The sequence below is a fragment of the Centruroides sculpturatus genome, unplaced genomic scaffold (assembly GCF_000671375.1).
Source record: "Centruroides sculpturatus isolate CEXI.00-Female unplaced genomic scaffold, Cexi_2.0 scaffold449, whole genome shotgun sequence".
Classification (NCBI taxonomy): domain Eukaryota; kingdom Metazoa; phylum Arthropoda; class Arachnida; order Scorpiones; family Buthidae; genus Centruroides; species Centruroides sculpturatus.
In genome coordinates, this window is record NW_019384714.1 from 22,846 (window position 1) to 36,008 (window position 13,163).

The 13,163-nt window shown below is 27.6% G+C and overlaps 2 protein-coding genes across 2 annotated transcripts; both read left to right on the forward strand.

Annotated features, from left to right (window-relative positions):
• The first annotated feature begins 633 nt into the window (after window positions 1-633).
• On the forward strand, window positions 634-10,605 carry LOC111627889 (A disintegrin and metalloproteinase with thrombospondin motifs 3-like). Its single transcript, XM_023371569.1, has 21 exons — window positions 634-648; window positions 761-875; window positions 951-1,120; window positions 1,196-1,279; window positions 1,370-1,511; window positions 1,624-1,729; window positions 2,120-2,263; window positions 2,348-2,474; window positions 3,249-3,362; window positions 3,444-3,607; window positions 3,694-3,757; window positions 3,837-3,951; window positions 4,041-4,171; window positions 4,406-4,520; window positions 6,736-6,816; window positions 8,449-8,609; window positions 8,699-8,849; window positions 8,980-9,109; window positions 9,182-9,383; window positions 9,471-9,597; window positions 10,466-10,605. Exons 1-21 carry the CDS (start codon window positions 634-636, stop codon window positions 10,603-10,605), a joined length of 2,598 nt encoding a protein of 865 aa, XP_023227337.1.
• A 1,062-nt stretch (window positions 10,606-11,667) lies between these two features.
• LOC111627890 (52 kDa repressor of the inhibitor of the protein kinase-like) lies at window positions 11,668-12,700 on the forward strand. The gene is made up of 2 exons (XM_023371570.1): window positions 11,668-11,714; window positions 12,107-12,700. Exon 2 carries the CDS (start codon window positions 12,107-12,109, stop codon window positions 12,698-12,700), a length of 594 nt encoding a protein of 197 aa, XP_023227338.1. The 5' UTR covers window positions 11,668-11,714.
• Window positions 12,701-13,163: the final 463 nt, after the last annotated feature.

The following is a 13,163-nucleotide window of genomic DNA, read 5'->3' on the forward strand; positions in this document are numbered from 1 at the left end:
TATAAACATTTATAAAATTTCAAAAATTTCATAAATAACTTTGTTTTTTATTGCAAGTGGCGGTAAAAATTCGATTTACTTTTAGATGCTTTATGTTTAGATGTAAATCTTTTAGCAATTTTATGTTGAACTGAATTTAACAACTTAAGTTCAACATAAGATTTTAATCATCCTTTTTTTAAAAGTTTTCTAACTTAGTAATTTATTGTTTATACTGAACTGTTAACCTCTTTAGAGATGTTCGGGTATTATCTGATAAGATAGTCTTAAAATAAACTATAAACAAATGCACAAACGAAAGTAAAAATTATAGCATCAGCACAATATGAGAAGAATTTTTAGTCTATATATCTTTTTAATAATCAATGTAATTATAATAGAAAAGAAAGTAATAAAAGAAAAAGTAGTAAGTAAAACTTTTTACTTTGTAGATAAACAGATTCATATTAGAATATTAGCAATTAATAAAGTAAAATTTAAGATAAATGGCATAAAAAAATAATTTAGTTTTAATAATATTATATTAAATTTAAAAGTTGGTGATATTAATAATTGCAATTCATTATCAAAATAATGAAATTTAAAAAATCAAAGAGAATGTATTAGGATGTTAGCATGAAACTTTTTACGATAATGACAGCGAGTTTGGTTTAATCATCGCTGCAAACTTATAATAGTTAGAAAACTGTATCATATTTCTTTTAAAAATAATCATTTTTCGGATTATATTAAACATCTAAGTATATAGGCCTACTTCTAGTACGAATCTATTTTGAAGAATGATGAAACTGTGATCCAGATTCATCGGACTGCTCAATGTACAATCTTAGCTGAAGAAATAATTCGAGTAAAAAGAGATAACGATAAAGAACTTGGTAAAAAAAAATTATATAGAATGCACTTTATTTATTATCTCATGTTTAATAATTAAAATAAAGAATATGTTTTAGGATCTAACCAGACTGAAAATTACAGTTTCGTTAGTCATTCATTCAATGCATCTGATCCCGAAACAATGGAGAATCTTTATTTGGAAATTGTTATTGCTGCAGATCATTCTGTCATTGAATTTCATCAAAAAGAAAAAACTCGTGATTATATTTTAACTATGATGAATATCGTAAGTTCTAATTTGATATCACAGGAGCTATTTATTCTACTAACTGATCCACTTATTGAATGATAAATTTCTTAGGTTAATCAACTTTTCAGAGATCCATCTTTAAATATCAACTTGAAATTATTCGTTAAAGAAATTTTACTGCTGGAAAAGTCAGAGGTAAACATTTATCATATATTAATCTATTGGGGCTATCTAGTTTTACTGATGTCATAATCTGGTTTTTTTTTATGTTTATTTTATTTCAAGGTAAATTTAGTCATAAGTGGAAATTCTCACAAAAGTTTAGATCGAATATGCCAATGGTTTTATCAATCTTTTAACGAAAGTAATATTGATGATTATGATTTGGGTATCTTTTTGACAAAATTCTCTCTAGGAGGACCGTCAGGTACAATATATAAAAATCTCAAAATTCCAAAATATTACTGATAAAGTTTCAAAGTAAACTTAATTAATTAATCTGGATTTTTCATTGAATAACTTTTAACATTTTATAACAGGTTATGCTCCTATTAATGGGCTCTGTAGCAAACGGAGAAGCTGCACTTTAAATAGAGATGAAGGACTCTCGTCAGCTTTAATAATTGCTCACGAAATAGGACACGTGTTAGTGATAATTTGTTTAAAATTTCTCAAAAATCAAAATTTTCTCTAGTACAAGTACGAATAATAGATAGATATTGATAGCTAAGGGAAAATCAACACAGCTTACACTTTGATATAAGCATTTTCTTTATATTATTTATATTAAAAAAATTGGTATACTCGAATTGCGAAGAAGTAATAAATTTAATCATTAAAATAATCCTAAACTTATTTTATTATATTTATAGCTTAAATTTTTATATCAAACTCTGATATTGCATCGTATTGATCAATAATAAAGTGGTCATCATGCTATATAATTCTCGAATTTTTGAGAATGTATTTAAAATTTTTATAGCGTAAACTACATATCGATACATTTTTATCCTAGATAAAAATACTTTTCTATAGTTTAGGTTTGCAACATGATGGCGAAGGCAACGATTGTGAAGCAGGGACATACGAAGGAAGTATTATGTCACCTATAGTTAGGGCAACGTTTCAAAGGTATCACTGGTCATCATGTAGTCGAGAAAAGCTAAAAACTCATATTGGGTACGAAATAATATTTAATTATTTCGATTTGTATTCAAATTAATCGTAGTATACATAGCATTAACTAATATAAAATGCCTACAGAAATTTCGAATGTTTAAAAGATAAATCCGATAACATATCTGAAAGCAATGATTTGCAGAAAGCATTTTATTCTCTGGATGAACAATGCCGTCAAGAATTTGGATATAATTACACACTTTGCAAATCTGTAAGTTTTTCCTTACGCTTTTTAATTTAAAAAATATACATAAAATATAATGTCTTAAAAATAAAATATGCATTAACGAACAAAGGTCATTGTAAAAAACAAATGTTACAGGTATTTTATTTTATTAAATGCTTAGTAACAACCTTCTTTATATATGCAATGTCTATATAACAATAAAACTAAACTGAAAAAAGTATTATAACAGTCAAATTTGGAAGGAAAACTTCATATAAACTTCTATTATTACTATATATATTTATAATTTTTATTATTATATAAACTTCTAGAATTAAAGACGTATGGTTCTATTATTTAAATGCTTCAATAATAAAACCACACGTCTTTAATTAAATATTTTCCCGTAATTTAGTTGAAGGCTATCTACATTCATAAGAATTTTTAAATATTTTTCTTATAGCTTCCAAGGTTGTTACTGATAAATAACAATGATTTATTTCTATTAGCTATAAATATTTATTCATAATTTCCTCTCAAAAATGTTTATTCATAAGAACAAGTTACTCGAAAATGTTTTGAAGAAGAGCTTTAAGAATATTCATCTTCCTAATAAGTCTATAATGAATTACTTTAATAACATTCTTAACTAATAAAACTGATCAATTTTAATTATAATTTGATATTAGTTCTGTACATTAGCCAACATTTACTTTACAGTTAAATACATTTTACAGTGTTAAATGACTATAGTTTAATTACAAATACTGTATTTTTAATCAGTTAGGAATTCAATTTTAAATTTAAACATATTTCAAGTTTCAGCCTTCTAATGTTTGTAACCAGTTATGGTGTGGTCAATTTACAAATCCATCGTTTTGTAAGTCCAAAAGCAATCCACCGCTTCAAGGCACAATTTGCGGATCTCAAAAGGTAGTTCATCATTAGCGTGTATTATATAAAAGTGAAACTTAAAAGTCTTGAAAACATTTTATTATTTTGAGATTATATCAGAGGTGTTATCAAGGATATTGTCTACCTATAGAAACCAAATTAGACGATTTGATTCATCATAATCCTCAAAATGGTCAATGGGGAACTTGGAGTGAATTTACGCCTTGCTCTAGAAGTTGTGGTATTGGAATTCGTTTTAGAATTCGTAAATGTGATAATCCCAGGTATAATAGCTTTAGGATTTCAATATTTAGTAGAAAATTAATTTTATAAATATAGAAAAACATATTAATTGTTATTGTTCATTTAGACCTCTGTATGGTGGAAAATATTGCACAGGAAAGTCTGAAGAGTTTAAAATTTGTAATATTGAGGTAATTCTAAACAATTTTATTCTTCATTTAAAAGATAAACTCTTAATAATCAAAAAATTATTTTGAATATTTATTTCAGAGCTGTCCATTTTTAACAGACTTTCGTGAAGAGCAATGTTTTCAAATTCAGAAATATATGAAACTTAGCTCTAAGCAATCTCAACTTACATGGTTACCATTTGAACCGGAAAATAGTAATCTCTATTTAATTTACTTAAAATTACACTCGTGCACTGTTGTATTATTAAGTTATGATTTAGATATATATTTTTGAAAATTTTAGTTTCATTAAAATGTAAGTTAACGTGCATGTCTAAAGAAACAAAAGAATTGTTATTTGGAGAGAATGTTATTGATGGTACATATTGCTCTTATGACAACAGAAACAGCATTTGTATTCAGGGACATTGCATGGTAACTATAAAACAATTCTTGTGAGATTATTATAAATAAATAAAGTGTTTTAATATTTAATATTGTATATATATCAAAATAATAAAAATTTTAAAATAAATATTATTAATAGCTGCCTGAAAAATTTAGTAGAGAATGTCAAGAGAAACGTTATTTAAAACAGTAGCTTAATAACAATTTCTTCTCATTAATAATAATAATTTTAATTAAATAATTATTTTACTTTAGAAAATTGGTTGCGATAAAATATTAAATTCGCAGAAGGAAGAAGATTTGTGTGGAATTTGTGGAGGAAATAGCATGCTTTGTAAATCCGTAAATAAAATATATATGAAAATCCCTACGAAATGTAAATATCATTATTAATTTTATAATTTTAAGCTTTTTAAATAATAGTAAATTATAAGTAAAACCGTGAATATTTTAAATTGTTATTGAAGTGTTTATAGTTTTCTATATAGTATGAAAGAAAGAATTTCATGAAAATTATGGTTTTAATGTTGGTATAGAGATAAAGTTTGGCACTCGTAGAGAAAAGTAAAATAATCCTAGATGACTTCATATTTTTATTACTAATTTAATAAATAAAAGTAAAAAACATTGGTAATTCATATGAAAATTGAATTTGGTAAATAGTTCTAGAGATTGAATTTAACTACAGTTTACGATAGCTGCAGACTGTCTAGGACCATCGAGAAGGGACGGAAGTTGAGTACTTTCTCCCGGACCCGAGAAAACTTACAGACTCAAAGTGCTTCCCATCGCTATAAAATTAATGTTATTTTTACTGACAGAAAATAAAATCTTTAAGACTGTTTTTATTAATAAAAAACATTCTATGCATTTCATTTGTTCAAAAAGCAATCATTACCTCCGGTCATTATACAAACATTGGTTGTATAAGGACTGGACTTGGTTGTATAATGTAATAATCGACGACCTTGGTTGTCCTATTTTTTCCCATTTTCAATATAAACTGCTTTTCGCAAGTGGTCATAAGGCTGCGTTCATAGCCTGATGTTCAATACTAAATTTAATAATGCTGTTTTAAGAATCTCGTAAAATACGTTAAAACTTTAAAGATTTATATTGCATACAAGTGAGGAAATTTCCTATCTTAAGAAAAAACGATTACAATATAACATTATTTTAAAATAACATTATCAGCCTTGAGCACATAAATAAATTTAATATGTTTGAATAAAACGCTATACAGGGATCAATTAATAAAAAAATTAAGATTTGTAAAAATTTTATATATTTAAAATTGAATGATATACTTTTTGAGGTTGAAAATAATAAGAATAATACTAGTGTTATTAATTAAATACTGTAATTTTATGCTAGTTATAACGCGTTTTTATAATTTAAATATAAATAAGGAATTTTTTTTTATTTAATAGACTACATTTAAATTAAAAATAACAAATGGAAAGATTCTTAGTTATGCTTTGACAGATCTTTTAAGAATTTAAATTTTAAATTGTCAAAGAGTCTGCTTATTTGGAATTTATATAGAAGTTATAAAGCCTATATTGTACTGTAATGTACAGTACTCCTATAACGTGAATTTGTTTTAATGATAGGCCTCAGAGCGCAACTATCGCATTGTGCAGTATATAACAATAGATAAAATATTGTAAGCATATACAATAAATAAATGAAGTTTATTGAATAGATAAACTACTGCATTCAGATTGAGTAGTTAATTACAAAAACGCTTAATCTAGTAATAAGATGTTAATCATAATAACAATGAAATAAAAGAAATAAAAAACACATTTGATATTTCTGAGTAATCCTTAAAGAAAAAGGAAGAAATTAAACTGAAGTCAGCTTTCATGTTTTCATGTGAAAAGTAGTAAACCTACAGCTTTCATGCTGTAGGTTTACTACTCTCCGCTCGTTTGTTTTGATTGACATACAGTAGTTGTCGTGAATGAAATGTAGGCTAACTGTATTTAACTCTTTATTCATGCTGTAGGTTTACTACTTTCCGCTCGTTTGTTTTGATTGACATACAGTAGTTGTCGTGAANGTTTTTTTTGGATTATTTCTATCTTCTGCGTTTTCGCAATTCCTTTTTTCAGTAGCATTTTAAAAGGCTGTGGGAGCCTCTTCGGGGCCCTACGCGCCCGCATAGTTTGCTTACTGCTTAATCCGCCGTTCAGGTATACACCACATATGCGTACCACTATTTATAGTAGTACGCATATGTGGTGTATACCTGAACAGCAAAAATTGATGTCAGAATTTCTGCACGCTTTTTACAACCTCGAGACTAAGATTTTATTCGGGAGTTACCATTTTCAATTTAATAATTTTAAAAAAATCCTCGGGAAGATGATTTATTTTTGTTACAAAATGTTGCCTTTACAGATTTCTAGCTCTGCACACTGTAGAAAAAATCTAGAAATACAGTTTTATATATCGTAATAATATTAGTCGTCGCCAGAGAGCTCTATAAAGTAGAGAAATATCTATAAATTTGAAAACTATAAACATAAATTTAAATTTCTCAAAANATTTAATTTTCAAGATTATTATTAATCTCTTATTTACAGCTTATAGTATAGTCACAACTCTTCCTGTCGGTGCGCATCACATTGAAATAAAAGAAGAAACAAATACAGATAGTTTTCTTGGTATGAATTTCCCGTTATAAATACAATAAATAAATTAATATAATTATTTTTGTTGACTTTAAATGTGTATAGTCGAGTCCACTTAAGAGAGCACCTTCCGGATCGCTGCGTTATGCTCCCTTATCGGAAGTCACTCAGAAGGTTATTCTTTTCATTCTTTATGTCTTAAGATCTCTATATCTCATAACACAGTTGGAAATGTTAAAATTCATTAGCCCATAATTGTTACTGTCCTTATTAGTTTCATTCATATATCAACAATTTTACCGTTTTATCGATTAATCAATAAATATAGTAGTCTATACAGTATTTAACAGTCAGATAACTTTTGCTTCATTCTAGAAATACAGTAGGATGCCTAGCTAAAAAGATGTCGACTGCCTGGTGGCTGAGCGGTTAAAGATAAACCTTTATAGTGATTTATAAGGGTCTATCCTTAAAATAGTGCTGCCTTACGCTAGCTGTTGCTCTAAAAATGAAGCCGACAATGCGCTCGTCTAAACAGACTGCTTTACTATCCTGTGCTCTGTTAACTGGAGTCCCGCTAACGTAAAAAGCGAAAAGTGCTCTCTTAGTGAATTGATTCCTTATCCGATCCTCTGTTGAGTGGACTTGATTGTATCTTAATTCTAATGTATCGCTGTACTTCTATATCGGGAATGACGAACTTTTTGAATCTGTGGGTCGAAAACAGGCATATTAACTTATAAAAATATTTGTCTGTAATGAAGCTTTAGAGTTCGAACAACTATTTTAAAAGAAATCAAATGAATAAAATTTAGTTTCAATATATTTAAGAAAAATTAATTGGAAAAAAGATGATTAGCCCATAAACTGAACTAAATGTAAATACAGAAGAAGAAGCAGAAACAAAGATAAACTGAAAATATAGCCTGTTGTAAAAATTAAACATTTCCAGGCAAATTAGCTACTTTGTGCACATTGTCATATGTTTGCATTCCTGTTCTATAGGGTACTTACCGTACTTTTCTTAAGATATTTATTATTTGCTGTTTTAAAGATTATTATAAATTGGTATGAAACACGTAAAGCCACAAGTATTATCTCTAAAAATATACTATCTAAAGAAAGAAAAATCAAACTGAAATGTTTAGTGTTTTATTATATCTCCATTGAAAGACATAAAATTCAAAATTGCACGAATGTTCGGTGTCTAAAGTAACGATCTTATTTTGCAAAGCAAATTGTCCAATCAAATCTGAGCGCTTTAAAATCGCTACTTTTTTTATTTTGAAAATTTGAAATTTCAACAAACACATCTGCTGTGGCAAATTACCGAGCCAATCAAATTTATAAATTCGTATATATCTTATGTATCTCCTAATTTGGAACTAAACATTCATACTTCATAAATTTCACTGTAATTGAATCACGTATTGACTATTCTGGTCACTGATAGTGGCTAGTTAATGTTTCAAAAATGCAATATATCTGTAGAAAACTGATAATAAATATAAAACCTATGCTTAATGTTTAATTAATTAAGAATTTCTGAAATTTAAAATATAATTTATTCATTAATTGATCTCGCAAATAAGTAGATTATTAACAAATATTAATGCATGTTGTAGAACACCTGTTTGTGATATATTATAAATTATTATATTACAGCATTAAAGCTGAGAAATAAAGAATTTATTTTAAATGGAAATAATAACCAGAATAAATCTACAGTGGTAATTCATGCTGGAACAAAATTCATTTATCAAATTGAAGGAGGATATGAATTTCTACGAGCGAAGGGACCTCTTCTTACAGAAGTAATTGTTATGGTGGGCTAAATTAACAATAGTATATCTATTGATTTTTTTCAAATTTTATATTTGATTAATCCAAATATTTATATAATAACTTTTCTTAGATTAATCCATCGATTATTAAAGTTCCTGTTTTAGTTTCAACTAATTACACAATAGCAGTAAAGAAAGGATTGGATTCTGTAACTTCCATTCAACAGCATTTTCAATGGGAATCAAAGAAGTGGTTGCCATGTTCCCAGTCATGTGGAGGAGGTATTTATTTTTCTCTTATAATTTCTTATAAGAGATAAGAAAATATTTTAAGTCTACTATTAAACATTTGTATGTATTTTGATATCTTTATTATCCAATGCTTATTATTCCATACGTTCTTCAATTTTAGGAGTGCAGTACAAAGGACTAATTTGTCGAGACAGAAGAACAGACAAAAGAGTCAAATGGAAAAATTGTGATTTGCTCACCAAACCAGTTCCGCAACAACGCGTCTGTAATTTAATATCATGTACTTTTAGGTAATAACATAATTTAATAATGAGTTCAATGAGCTTGTAAATATTTGTATTAAAGTTGAATTGATTTTTTAGATGGTTAACACGAGAATGGGAACCTTGCACACATACTTGCGGAATGTACGGAATTCAAAATCGAGAAATTCATTGTGTTTTAACTAATAATACAAAAATTATAGTACCACCAAATTTTTGTTTGGAAACAAAACCAAGTACTACAAATTCTTGTAATCGAGTGTTATGTCCTTCTGAATGGATTATGGAATCTTGGTCAGAGGTAATTTTTTAACACGATATGTACTTAATGATCGTAATCATTTTTTAAATCTGATTTTAACGTAATGAAAAAATACATAATTTTCAGTGTTCTGCTTCATGTGGTAATGGGACGCAAATTAGAAATGCAATTTGTAATAAAAGTAACGAATTTTCTGAATGTCCTCCTCCATCACCACCCACAATAAGGCATTGCAAAATAATAGAATGCTCAGGTATTAAAATAAGAACTGAATTTTAATTTTTAAATCTAGAAGTAAAATACACTTACTGTATTTCAATAAATTATACTGTAATAATACAATATAATAATATGCTGCAGTTGCGAGATAATTGGAAATTATGCTTAAGCGAAACTAAAATTTTACTAAGCTATTTTTTCATCATAGAAAGTTAAATGTGTCAAATTTGAATAAGTCAGTAAATTTTAATAAAATATTCTGATTCTATTGCATAAAATTTCAACAAACCCTTAAATAATATCTTACAAAATTCTAAACAATCACAAAATACTTAAATATATACGACCATTTTAAATGACGTTAAAGAAAAGAATTGTTCATTAATTAACAAAACGAAATATCTTTGAACTTCTATGAATTCATCTTGATGACAATCTCTACTGTTGATCAAACCAAAGTCGTATATTTATCAGCTTGAACAATCTTGTAATTCTTATTTTAAACTAAATTTTTTAATTAAAAGAATTGATAATTTTTTAACATACTTATTCATATATTTTCTCTAACTTCGAATTACCTTTTACTTTCGTGATATCTAGTGTATATTTTTTTCCTTGTTGCTACGTTTCAAAGACTCTTATCTGTGATTAAAATCAGGTAAATACATGTACCTGTTTAAGTCCAGAATAAGAAAAAATTTTGCTAATAAATCTCTTTTAATAAATAATCAAAAATAATTTACATTGAATATAAGATTACGAAAATTCAAAAAATTAATGAAAATCTTTATGATATTAAGATGTTTTCAAGTTTACGTAACAGTAGGATCGAGTTTACTTTAAAAATATTCAGTAGCTATTTTTGCTTAAATGAAACTAAAAATAATTTATTTTCTTTTCAGAATCCTGCATAGAAGATAAATCTATATTTTGTAAAATATTTACATTGAGCCGTTACTGTAGACACTCCTCTTTTCGAAACATATGTTGCATGACCTGTCAAAAATACGTATCATTAATTCATTTGCAAAATACCGCTTAAATAGTAAATATAAGTATTTTAAATAAAAATTAGTCTTTGTATGATATTTTTTCATCAAATAAAATACTTTAATATTAATTCTTTCTGTCTCTTTGTTCTTACTATTTTACACTTTTGTATATATACTGTCTACTTGGACCTTTTTATTAACAGGTGAAAATAAAAATATTTTGTTTTGATTTTTGACTAAAATCTTCTTTCTTTGCTAATCAGAAACTTCATCGGTGTAATAAATCCTATTAATAAACAAGATTCCGAGTAGACAATATATACACAAAAATCATTTAACGATCAAGATGTTCATTTAAAACTACGCTATTTGTAGTCAATATTTTGAGATGCTTGCAGTGGAACCAATATTTAACAAAAATTAATACAGTACAATAAAGAATATATAAACTTCTTATCAGTTTCTAACTATTAAATATTGTTAGGATCGAGAGCGATCCTCTGCATACTTTGTAAAGTTAATTTAAAAATTAAATTAAAATGCGTTAGGAATGTCTAACAGAAAGCAAAGTGAACTGAAGCACGAGAGAAAATGATTCGAAATTAAACGTTCCATGGAACGAACATTTTGAATTTTGTACGTCAGCCTACTGCTCTGGGGGACCCAGGATCGAATCCGAACGGAAATTAACCATATCCGGACTAGCCACCCCCGAAAAATTCCTGGGGATTTTTCGGGGTGGTCAGTCCGAATTTGTCAGACACAGTCCCTCTCCACCCGGCGGCCCCACTGTGGGCCTGGCCGAATCCATAATGGGCTTGGAAAAAAAGGTTCTCTTAGTGCTCAGAGGGCGGAGAGTTTAAAAAAAATTATACGCCGAACTAGTCGCCTTCGATATCCAGCAGAGGTCGCTACTTCGGAGGGTAAAACCATAGACTAATTTTTTAGCGAAGCTAGGAAGACTCAAGGTCTTAGAATATAAGGTTGCCTCATACAGCCGATTTAGCCACTTCCTGCCAGATTCCGGTTATAAATTATCCGTAGTCGAGCCGTGGTCTAGCGACTGCTTCACTACTGTAAGCGAGGGAAGAAAATTTTGTAATTTAACTTTTTTTTTTTTTTAATTTGTTGAGCGTTTTTAGACTCATAATCTTCGAAGGTAAATATATCTATAGTTATTACTATTATTAAACATAATTATGTTGATAATTATATCGATAAAAATTGTTCGGAATTAACAAAAGTGTTCCCAGAACAGTTTGATATTCTGTTGTAGTCTTTACTCTTCGTTCTGTAGAAATTACAGAATATGGTTACGGATAAAATATATTTATTAATAAAATACTTTAAAATACTAAGAATAGTTTTCTGCATGTATAAAAATAGTATCTGCTCAATGAAATGACGACTACAAATAATAAGCTGGCCCGTAACAGGATGGTAACACTTTTAAGATAACCTGCGATGTAAAAAAATATTGTTTATTATTAATTAATATAACTTTTTAAAATATGCATATTTACGCAAATACCTAAATTTTATTATTTTTAGATGCCAGGAGCAACGTGTGCTGTTGCAAATTGTGATAACAGCCATTGTAAAACAAAGTCATTAGACAGGAAAGTCAGTTATTTTAGATTTCCTAAAGATCCAATAATAAGAAGAAAATGGATCCATAACTGTAAAAGAAAAGACAAATTTTATCCTGATTCTTGTCACGTTTGCTCTGATCGTTTCACAGAAAATGATTTTGAGATAAATTTAAAAACTGAATTATTAGGTTTATTGGCAAGACCTAAACTAAAGAAAACTTCACTACCAACAGTAAATTTAGGAAACACAGAAAATGAAAATATTAAGCAGTCAAATGAAAGAAAGAATCGTGTATTAAAAAGAAATGGAAAAAACCTGATAGAAAAACTTTTAGATGTAAATAAACAGGATAAAGGAGAAGAATCTCTTAACAAATGTAACAATTGTAAAACTTTAGAAGATCTTAATTTTAAATTAAAACATGAAAATTCTATTTTAAATATGAAGATTAAACATATTGAGATAAGAATGCAAGCGATCCAAAGAAATCTGAAATTTTGGAAAAGTAAAACTGTCGTCATTCAAAAAGAACATGAAAAATTGAAAAAATAAAAAAGATTTTGTTATATCATATTGAAAGGTATCTTTACAGAAACACAAATATATACGTAATTTGCTGGAGAGAAAAAGATATCAAAAATATGTTTATAACATAACAAACTGTTCTTTTGAAACTTAATTTGTATATACAGTAGAGCGTCGATTATCCTAATCAATTGGGGACTGGGGTTGTTCGGAAAATCGATGTTTCAGATAACCGATTATGCACGAAAAAATATATTACAGTAGAACGTCGATTATCCGCCCTAATTGGGGACTGGGGTTGGTCGGATAATTGAAAAGTCGGATAACCGAAAAGTATGAAAAAATCCATTATTAGTGTAGTATATTATTATATCCCATGTAATTAGTATATTAGTATATTAGTATATCGCTATTAACCTATTTTGCGTTGAATTTTCATCGATGTTAAGCCTAACAAAAATTTTTTAAAATAATAATCGTCGCTATTGTA

Coding starts and splice junctions, on each gene's coding strand:
- LOC111627889 (XM_023371569.1), top strand. Junction 3,608..3,693: donor CGTAAATGTGATAATCCCAG/GTATAATAGCTT, acceptor TTGTTCATTTAG/ACCTCTGTATGGTGGAAAAT. Junction 9,598..10,465: donor CAAAATAATAGAATGCTCAG/GTATTAAAATAA, acceptor TTTTCTTTTCAG/AATCCTGCATAGAAGATAAA.
- LOC111627890 (XM_023371570.1), top strand. CDS start 12,107: ATGCCAGGAGCAACGTGTGCTGTTGCAAATTGTGATAACAGCCATTGT.